Source organism: Sinohyriopsis cumingii, chromosome 5 (assembly GCF_028554795.1).
Source record: "Sinohyriopsis cumingii isolate HCF-2022 chromosome 5, ASM2855479v2, whole genome shotgun sequence".
Taxonomy (NCBI): domain Eukaryota; kingdom Metazoa; phylum Mollusca; class Bivalvia; order Unionida; family Unionidae; genus Sinohyriopsis; species Sinohyriopsis cumingii.
This window is the reverse complement of record NC_142965.1, coordinates 99,352,495-99,364,045: the sequence shown is the minus strand read 5'-3', so window position 1 is coordinate 99,364,045 and position 11,551 is coordinate 99,352,495. Positions and strand designations below refer to the sequence as shown.

Sequence of the window (11,551 nt, the reverse complement as noted above, 5' to 3'; positions counted from 1 at the left end):
CCTTCGGATCTAATTATTAAGCGGACCCCTGTTTGTCAGAGAAAAAGATTTTTTTGAAACAAAAATTTGTAACCGATTTATTTTATTTTTTTAATTGTATAAATGTATACTGGTTAGGTGAGAGTGTTTAGGGAGAGTCTTGGGGTAGTCTTGGGGTGTCTTGGGGTCTTTCCGTTGACCATGAGCGACAAAGGAAAAACTCTACTACTGATACAATGCATAGTTATACTGATTACATTTTTATTTTATTTTTTTTAATTGTGTAAATGTATACTGGTTAGGTGAGAGTGTTTGGTACGCTCTACGTGACATGTGTTAACAGCACTCACAAGAAAAGCATTGCTCATAATGTTCCAGTCTTTGACTCGAGAAATATGGAGTTCTTTGTGAACGAGAATTCCCTCTAAACCTCTCAGGTCTTCTCCTTCGTTTGCTTTTTTATATATAATAGCGTGGTCTACCATTCTATCCAAATATTCCATACAATATCCTAGTCTCCTATCTTTCAAGCTTCATGCTCATCACCAACCACTCCCGCCTGCAGATCCATGATTATCAGTCCATAAAGAGCATACAAACTTGTGGACACCAACAAACATGGTAAAAAAACTTTGACATCACAAAACAGTGCACCAGAAATGCCTCAAGTCTGACACTGTTCAGTGCCCCTTGTAACGCCAATACAAAATTGTTCACTTAGACTGGAGGAGGATTTAATATGGAATTTGCTCTAAAGTTCCTCGTAGGAATAATATTGTGCAACGGAATTGACAGTCAATGTCAGCTGTGTATTCTGGAGGGTCTTTCTTTGCACATTTTACTGCTTGTCAACAATCGGGTCTGGATAGACATTTTCATGCAAGGTGCTTGTTGGATTCTAGAGAAAGCTCCAATGTTGTAAGGGAAATTGTCTTTGGCCGATGTCGATAGCCACTCGCTTGAAAGGAGTGTCAGTCGTGGGCATTTTTTCTAGTAGGGCCACTGGAATGCGCCCTTTATCGACTGTTTTTGTTAATGTTTGACAAACATCGCACGAAGCACAATATTATTTAACATCTGCATCCACTCCATGCCAATGGAATGATTCTAATACCCTAGCAAGAGTTCGTTTTATACCCAAATTTCCACACATAATAAAATTTGCAAACATTATGCTGCACCATAAACGTGGAAGGGAAAAATAAATATTTCGTATATCTATATTTTATTTATCAATCATGTCTTTACGTCCTTGTGCCTTTCCATTATACCGTTAAGTTTTGCATTTTGCATTTTCACGTGCAGGTTAAGAGTGAGTAGTCGGGATACGTGTTCTGTGAGCACATTCCTATTTCTGTAATGTTCTCTGATATAATTATTCCAAGTCAGATAATGGTAACAGGCTGATTCGGCCCAGATTTTTGGCTGATTCGGGCCAAATGCCGGGCTGAATAGGACCTTATGAAATATTAGTATGTTTCCTACGGGATTTAAATTTGATATTTAGATTTCTTTAAAATGATATTTCAATAATTTCCCAGGTACGTTGAACAATTCAAATATACGTTTAAGGGGGGAAAACACTGATAGTACGCGTGATAATAATAATAATAATAATAATAATAATAATGAGGACTTTGTATAGCTCCTAATCTTTAGAAGCTCTTAGCGCTTTACAACGTTAAACAACACCTATAAGATAAGAAACATAATAATATTATTACAAAAACAAACAACATGAAATTAGAAAAACATTAAAAAATTAAAAAGCATGCTGAGAATATTTCAGGTAGGAAACATTATTAGGTCTTTAAGTTTGTTATTGCTGTCGAAATAAGTTTTTAGGACAGTCAAATCACTGAAATTGGTGAGAGTGATACTACTTCTGCAAGGCTAACTGGAGCATTTTTGTTGCAGCCATTTGACATTGGGGAATTTGAAACTGAAACATTCTTACCCACTCAGCTGGAAAATTTTGTCAAGGCTGGTCACATTTCCTTTCCACTGGAGCTGCCAAAAGATATTGGAAATCACATATTTCCAATGTCTGTTTTGAAAGGTAAATTGCCAAATGGGGAAACTTTTTCGCGAGATTGGCTTGTATTTAGCCGAGCAAAGATGGCACTATTTTGTTTGCCATTTCGATTATTTTCACCTGAAAGTCAGGTTCAACGCTTGACTTCATCACTTACAATGATGGAAGGATGGGGACCTGGAAAGAAATGGAAGAATCTTATCAATCGTATTCCTGAGCATGAACATTAAAAAGCCCATAAATAGTGCTATATTCAGTGGCGTGAATTGGAAGTTCGAGTGAAGAATGATCGGTCAATTGAATATTTTCTGGATCGCCAAATCCCCACCGAAGCAGCTACATTCTAAATTCTAGAACGAATCATGGATGTGGTTCTGTTTCTTGGTGAACGTGGATTGGCTTTTCGCGGAAAGTCCGACATTATTGGAGATCCTCATAATGGAAATTTCTTACGATTGCTTGAACTGATTTCGCATTATGATCCAGTTCTCAAGGAACATGTGATGAAAGTTAAACTATCACAGGAAAAGGGTCAATGGCTTCAAGTGCATTATCTCTCAAATCATTCTCAAAATGAATTCATTGGACTTTGTGCTGCTGAAGTTCGGAGACGAATCGTAGAAGAGTGTGAATCTGCAAAGTATTTTTCAATTATGGTTGATGCCACCCCTGATGTGAGTCATACTGAACAAACTTTTTTTGTCATACGATACGTTCATGAAGAACTTGGAAAATTTTCCATTGAAGAGCGCTTTTTGATCTTTGCAGATTGTGCAAAAACGACTGGATCTGTTATTGCAAGATTAATCCTGGAGACTTTGGAAAATTTGAAAATTCGCTTCGAGGACTGCCGTGGCCAAGGCTATGACAATGGAGCCAACATGTTAGGAAAGTACAAAGGTGTTCAAGCAATTTTCCTAAAGAAGAACCCACTTTCTATATGCTCACCATGTGGCTGTCATTCATTGAATTTGTGTGGACTGAATGCTGCCTCAAGGTGCACAGATGCTGAGACCTTCTTTGGAATTGTTCAAACTGTGTATACCATCTTCTCTGCTAGTCCACAACGCTGGGAAATATTACAAAAGAAGCTGCATGGTGTGTCTCTGCATGGGAAGTCTGGGACGTGATGGACTCAGAGACTTGATAGCATTCGCCCCTTTTCTAATCACGTGTGGAATCACTGCCTCTTTGGAAGAAGTTGAGAGCTTGAATCTGACTGCAAAAACACGGAACTGATGTGAAAGGTGCCATAAAATATATGAACTCCTTCAAATGTGTTCTAGTGGCAGGCATTTGGATGAAAGTCCTCACATTGATTGATCGCTACAACCAGGCCATTCAGGCAAGAAAGACAACTATTGATGCTGAGGTGAAAAATATTGAGGCATTGATCAGTCACCTCAAATCTGTTCGAGATGACTGGCCAACAATTTTGAAAGAAGTCAAAACAGTGGCATTGTTTGCAAAAATCAAATCTGAATTTCCAATCCATCGGAAAGTGAAGCGTAAACATTTTGAAGGCGATGAACATATCACAGATTCAACGGAAATGGAATCAGAAGACGAGGCAACTTTTCGTAGAACTGTTTTTTTTTTTTAATCACATTATTGATTCAGTTATTGGTGGACGTACAGTTCGTTTCACGGCCATTCAAAAAATATTGGCTACATTCTCTTGTGGGAGTATCAAAAACAGTCTGAAGATGAAATTAAGAGCGCCTGTTCTGATTTTTCGAAGAAACATTCATGTGACTTAACTGAAACTGAATGTCTGAAGAATTGGTTCATATGACACAAATTCATGCAGCAAATGTTGGTGAGAAACCTTTTTTCATTTGACTTGGTGAACAAGCTTTCAGAACTGAAGCTTGGTGAACTCTTCAGAAATGTAGTGATAGCGCTGCGTATTTTCTCTTCCATACCAGTAACAGTTGCATCAAGTGAGCGTTCTTTCAGTAAATTGAAACTCACAAGAAATTCTTGCGCTCAGCTGTGGGACAAGAACAAACTAGTGATCTTGCCATTTTGAGTACTGAGTGTGAATTAGCGTGAAAACTTGATTTCCGTGATATCATTGAAGAATTTGCAAAAACAAGTGCAAGAAAAATGACATTGTAACAAAAGAAAGCTGGACTTCTTATAATCGGCTGTTTATGTATTATTATATTTTTTGCGGGGGGGAGGGGAGCAAAATCTGAATGATGCTCGGTGCCCCCAAATCTTCTGCACGGCCCTGTGCAGAACCAACGTGAATCTATTTTTGTCTCGCTTGTTACAGTCTTGACGGCAGATGTTGAAAAATTACCCTTGGTGGTTGTGATTAGGGCTGTGGCCACAACTTCAAAATATGTATCTATCCTGCCAATAAGGCTACGACTATTATGATAATCCTAATGTGAAGGGAAAATAACAATACATTTTAAATTTGTAACTAAGATTTGTTCGTCCAGTGTATAAAAAAAGAGGTCTGAGAGGCGTGGTAGGTAGTTGTGATGCTGTAATTGCTAACCATTTATGATTAATGGCCCTTTTCGGGACCATCCCAGATCTCAAAAAGAGGCACACTACTAGTCATCATTGCCACTCGATATTTTATGTGTGTTTATTTCTATGTCGGTCTGTTCACAACGGACAAGATTTTTTTTAAAAAATTCTACCCTTCTTGCATGTAATAGTATGTTTGTGCGTATGTAAACACCCCTACCCTTGCTTGTGTGTGATAATGGATAATGTGTCTGTATTTCATCGCCGGTCTTTAACACCCTACTCTCTTTTGCGTGATAGTATGTTTGTGTTTTTAAGTATAATGTGTGTAAGTACTGCAGTCTTTTTCATTGGTTAGTAAGTGCGGGTTTTTTATCCAGTACATGCGGCGGTTGGTCAGTATATGCTGTGTATGTGATAGTAGATAACAAAGTATTCAATAATAGATAACAATTTCACATTACATTTATAGGGCAAGCGGAAAATCTCGTGTTACAAGTTAACATTTCCTCTCCCGATTGCCCCTAGAGTGCAGCTCGTTAAAACCATTCCTAGGGACAAACAAAATATTTCATGTTAAAAATAAACATTACATTTCCTGTAGAGCTCCGAACAAACACACACGCACACGTTAACCTATGGTGTAATGTTAATGCCCCAAAATTCAAAAAATAATAAATTCTATTTTTTTAGATTAACAATTTGCATCAAATGTCGACGACTTCTGGCAATATAATGTACTCGCGATGTTAATTTCCCGTTTGTTCCCGTAGAGTTTTGACCCGTACGTGGCCCATATCAACACTGAAGTAAAACTTAATCGCTCAAGTCTGTAACCGCTCCCAACACCAGTAGAATAGATTAATAGTTAATACTATTATTATTAAGTACATCTTTCTAGGAAAACATCACTTGTGACAAAGCTACAAGTGAGGGATGATCATATTAAGAGAGTAAGTGACGAGTGTTTTCTGCTTGTTGACGATTCCTAAGTATGGTCTGTCAGAGGAAGAAAGATTTATTCGAAAACAATATTATGCAGCAACAACTGTTCTTTACATAAAATTTCAAGAAATTGTGGGAAATGTATTAAATTACGATTACGAAACTAGTTATTTTTTAGACTAAAATGATTTAGTATAGAAACAAAATAACAATTTCATGTGTTCAATTTTATCTTTTAAAAAGTACATGGAAATAACTTGTACGTGAAAGAAGTCAGATGAGAGACATACAATATGTAAAACCTAACCATCAAAAGGTGAACAGTCAATACATTTCAAGTTTAAATATGCAAGCAATAAAGTATGTATGTATATAAGGGTTACTTATGTAATGTAATTGAAACGCATCAAGTGCTTCAAGGAAATCAAAGAATCTCCTTTTGGTATATTGTTTTCAAGCACTAAAGATCTTATAGTTATGCCATTAATACAAGAAAAGCAATATCTTTGAAACAAGTATTAAAATTGTATATATGCCACACCATTTGTATAAATATGTATATTTGAAATGTGTACTAAATTTGTATATATGCCATATCATTTGTATAAATATGTATATTTGAAATGTGTACTAAATTGTTATATATGCCATATCATTTGTATTAAAATGTCTTTATGAAACATGTATTAAAAGTGTATGTATGCCAGATCATTTATGTTAAAATGTCTCCATGAAACGTGTCTTAGATTTGTATATATGTCATATAGGTTTTATTAAAATGTCTCTATGAAACATATGTACCAAACAAACAGTTACATGAATATTGTGTTAATATATTGCATTGTTTCGTTTTTTATCGGTTAAACCCCAACAATATTTTGAAAATATGTTTTCATAATTATCCATATAAATCTCAGTATGACGTCACCAGCTAGCTGCCTGTATCGTATAAACACAAATGTCAAATTTTGCAAACAAATGCACTCAGCGGACAACGTAAGGCACACACACACATACAACGTAATAGTGACATGCATCACCAACCACAACAATAAAAGACCGTGTCCTTTCAAATAGAAAAAAAAAACCACGAAAATTTGGATAAAAATCGTAAATCGGAGGCAGACTGATACCTACTCAACTGGGGTATTGATGTACAAGCGTGCGTGAAATACTTTGTTAAAAATTGTTTTTAATATCCATGAAAAAGTTGTATTACCAGCACACTAAAAATTAACATGGCAAATTAACTTCCTTAAAACGTGAATCCCCATCCTCCTTTATAAACGTTTTATATAATTTGATACTTCTGCAAACATATTTTACAGATGCAAAGAGATTTGTGGACAGTGTTTTCTTTTAAAGAATGTACAAAGCCTTGCAGATCCCCCCAGAAAACTTTTCCATATGGTATTGAAAGTTTTAAGATTCAAACTAACACAATGATACTAACATTTTTGTTTTTCCTAACAGTGAAAATCGAAGTACCGTATATATTTTTTTAAGTAAACCCCATTTGATGTGCCCATCCATACCTATATTCCATACATTAACAAGTAGGCTGTCCAACTTGGATAACAATATACAAAATTACAGCAATATATTCAGGTAATGTTTTATTTCACGACTCTTAAGTAATTTAGGCAACACGAGTTACATCCACCTTGATCACATAGATATGTAAACTAACTGAAATGCAGAATAGGTAATTTAACGCTATACAGTATGAGCCATTGAAAGTAAAAATAAGTCTATAGATAGGCGCTGTCTTTTTCCTGTTGTTATACACTTCATGTTTAATGTATTGAGAAGCATTGTGCTTTGTTTATACCAAACAGATTGTTCAGATCGATTGCAAGTTTATCCTCAACAGAGTTGATGATTTGCCAGATGAGTGTAGTGTAGAATCGTGTGTGTGTGTGATTTGGATTTTTAACGTAGCTTTAACATTTTTTAGTCGTATTGCTACGATGTCTACAGTGTGACAGTTTATAGTGATGTCTAGCAATGGGACATCATGCCGCAGACATGTAGCATGATGTCCCACCTAGTCACATTATCCTGACACCAGGCCAACCAGTCCTAACACTAACCGCTTAATGCTGAACGCCAAGCGAGGCAGCTGTTAGAACTTGAATCATCGGCTATTAGTTGGTGTAAGAGTAGACTGGACGCAAATGTCACTCACTGCTAAACATTAGGAAAGAAGAGGCTCTAAAGCAGAGCCTTACGGAACTGTATACGCTCCGAATTGGAATAGGTAACACTCCACTGTATACGCCCAGAATTGGAATAGGGAACACTCCACTGTATGCGCCCAGAATTGGAATAGGGAACACTCCACTGTATACGCTCCAATTGGAATAGGGAACACTCCACTGTATACGCCCAGAATTGGAATAGGGAACACTCCACTGTATACGCCCAGATTTGGAATAGGGAACACTCCACTGTATACGCCCAGATTTGGAATAGGGAACTCTCCACTGTATACGCTCCAATTGGAATAGGGAACACTCCACTGTATACGCCCAGAATTGGAATAGGGAACACTCCGCTGTATACGCCCAGATTTGGAATAGGGAACACTCCACTGTATACGCTCTGATTGGAATAGCGAACTCTCCACTGTATACGCCCAGCATTGGAAAGAAATTGAGTTCGAGGAAAACTTAAAGGCTAATCAGTTTTAATGAGCATCTAATTGTCTTTTTAATATCGAAAAGATTGTAGTACCTTCACCGAATTCAGTCATTAGCACCGACTAGTCTACAAGTTTCAGTTGGGCAGCTTGGCATTAATGTTTATGTTTCCTTCAGAAACCCGGTTTTTCTTTGCGAAGGAGTTGGTATTTGGTACAGTATCTGATAAGATGCCTGTAGACATGATTTTCTGTTTTAAAACATAGGAATAAGATATATATGATGATAGTTTCGATGACCGTTCTTTTCATTTCGTTTGAAAATTGCGAATAATTTGGTTAATTTAAATGACAGGAAAGGTTTGGAATGTTATACAAATTAAACTTAGTTTTGATAATTTTAGGTGAATTCCATTTACACCAACCAATTCATTAGTGTCTGTTTAGTGATAATATACATTGTATCATGTAATAAGAGTGACATTAAAAGATCGGGTACCCGAAGTCAGTATATTTATCTACGTTCCGTTTTAAAAGATTAGTTTTCAAGTAGTTTGGTCCGACTGCGGGTCTGGGGTTGTAGAATTGACCCGACGTGCCTCACTATGTGTCGTAAGAGGCGACTAAGTAGAGGCAACCTGTTTGCCTTGGGTTGCGTCCCGTGTCGGGGGAGGAATGGATCCTGGTAGTTTAACAGAGGGTTTCCGATTCAATACACTACTTTGGCCTCTGCTTCTTCTAGAAGGGTGATCGGGATGGGCCCGGTCTCGACAAATCGGCTGGTCACGAAGTGCCCTATGAAATCTTTTATTTACTCGTTCACCTTCTTTTTCTTTCTTTCTTGTATCTCTCTTGATACCACCGTTGCCCCTATAGTCTATTCCTTCATCTTTCCCTTTCCAAAGTCTTAGAAGACTTTCGAGAAGGCAGTGGCTTAAAGGGTCAATCAGGAGGTAATTTTACCGACCCTAGAAGGTGATGGCTTCACGGGTCAATCATAGGCAATTTTATCGACTGAGTATAGCATATGTGTATCCCTGGAACTTGCAAGGTGTTCCCTTGTTGGGCTCCATGGTGGGCTGGGAGCACGGGTGCTGAATTTTAAACATTCCAAAATGAAAATTTCAACAACAAAATCAAAATAAGCTCACCAAAACATAGTCCGAGTCAGATGACGAACCATATAGTGTGGAGTCATTTCCACGCTTCATGGTTATACAATCTAAAGAAGCCTCGAAACCGCTTGCCGCTCTATATCCGTTTGTCATCGAAAGGACAATCACAGGATCGATTGGCACAACAAAAAGTGGAAATCGGGCTGCCTTCTTGTTAAGTGTAAACGACGATGTCAGACAGAAAATGAAAGCTTTCTTCGATATGCCAGTGACCGCATTCGCTCACACCACACTCAATACGTCCAAAGGCATGATTCTCTGTCGTGACTTGGCTGGAATCAGCGACACAAATAGCATTGAAGGAATAAAAAACGATGATCTCACTGCAGTCCGTAGAATACGCATTAAATATAATAACAATCTGCAGGACACCAACACCATTGTACTCACCTTCAACAAACCAACAGTACCCAGAGTGGTCAAAGTTGACTTCTTGCAAGTGAAGGTCGAGATCTACATACCTAACCCCTTCGATGCTATAAGTGTCAGAAATATGGCCGTCACGAAGACTGCTGCTTAAAAAGCCAAATATGTGGCCGATGCGGAGACTGTTCGCATCAGGAATATGATTGTAGAGCAACTCCGCATTGTGTCAACTGTGGAAAGGAGCACCACGCCAATTCCAATGATTGTGATACTTGGAAACAGGTGAAGGAAATACAGAGGGTAACGTACACAGCTAACATTCCCTATCCAGAAGCAAGAAACGTTGTACAGACCAAAACAGCCCATCCTGGCCCATCCTTCTCCACTGTAGTGAAGAACAATCCTAAAACAACGAAGGGCACTCAAACACATATTGATTTACCCGATTCAACACCAAGCTCTAATACCCCTCACTACCAAGCACAGAAAAATACGGCATCTACTCAGACAACCTTTAATAATACACCACCACCGAAATCACCAAAGGATAAAACCAGATCTCATGGACACAGACAAAAAAGGGGTCAGATTACCCCATCAAACTTTATAACAGGTTTGGAGACATTGAGAGCATGGATGCAGAAGAAACTACTCCATGCGCTCAAGGTAGCTCCAGACCTACGAACAAAACATTACCCCCGTACTTCCTCCAGAGAAATAACCACACAAATTCACTCCGCGAAAAGTCTAACCTAGCTCCGCAATCTTCAATTTAAATTTATAATGAAGAACATCATCACACAATGGAACTGTCGAGGAGTTAAAGCAAATTACAATGATATTATCCTCCTTTTAAATGAACATGATCCTGCAGTACTATGCCTTCATGAAACATTCTTGAAAGATATGGATAATATCACGCTTAAAAATGTCTCCCTGTTTAACACCTACTCCCAAACTTTTGACAGCGCCTCAGGAGGAGTTTCTGTTGATGTGAACAATAAAGCCCCTCATAGCGTTATCCTTATAAACACAAATATGCAGGACATTGCTGTAAGCGTCACGCTACATCGAGTGATTACTTTTGTTCTATTTACTTACCACCAAACACCAACGTGGTACCAAACAATTTAGACTAACTTGTTCAACAACTTCTCGCACCATTTGTTTTACTCTGGGATTTTAATGCCCATAACATTTTATGGGGATCAAACCACATAAGTGACCGAGGCCACAAAGTAAAAGCCTTCATTTCTAGACACGATTTGTGTCTATATAACACCAAATCAACGACGTATTTACACCCAGGAACGGGTAAATATACGTGTATCGATCTGACAATTTGTTCTACCATCACTGCATTTGGACTATGAATGGAAGGTCGCTAATGACCTTCACAGCAGTGATAACTTCCCAATCTCTCTTAAGAATGCCGACGTTACAACTGACGAAGCAACTCCACATAGAAATTTAAAGAAGGCCAATTGGGCCCAATTTGAAACACTTTGCAAAGCTAGGCTTAACAGGGATACCGATTCAAACGATAATAACCCTTTTCAATATTTAACTTCTGTTTTAACTGACATTGCAGAAAAATCCATCCCCAAGTCCTCACCAAACTGTAAAGGAACCCAAAAACCGTGGTTCACAAAAGAATGTAAAGAGGCCATTAGACAAGGCCGAGAAGCACGGAAAAAATTTAATAATCGTCCAACGCCCGAAAATGTAAATAACTACCGTAATGTTCGGGCCAAAGTCCGCCGCACGATTAAAGAAAGTAAAAGAGCATCATGGAAAAAATATGTATCAATTTTAAATTCTCGTTCCTCTATAAAGAATGTTTGTGACACAATCCGCAAAATCAATGGAAAGGCAAAGCACAATTCCTTTAGACATTTCAAACTAAACAACACGAATTTCGAT

The 11,551-nt window shown here is 37.9% G+C and overlaps 1 protein-coding gene across 1 annotated transcript; it reads left to right on the top strand.

Moving 5' to 3' along the window:
• Positions 1 to 2,376: 2,376 nt before the first annotated feature.
• On the top strand, positions 2,377 to 3,144 carry LOC149799855 (zinc finger MYM-type protein 1-like). Its single transcript, XM_089958290.1, has one exon. It carries the CDS (start codon positions 2,377 to 2,379, stop codon positions 3,142 to 3,144), a length of 768 nt encoding a protein of 255 aa, XP_089814416.1.
• The last annotated feature ends 8,407 nt before the right edge of the window (positions 3,145 to 11,551 follow it).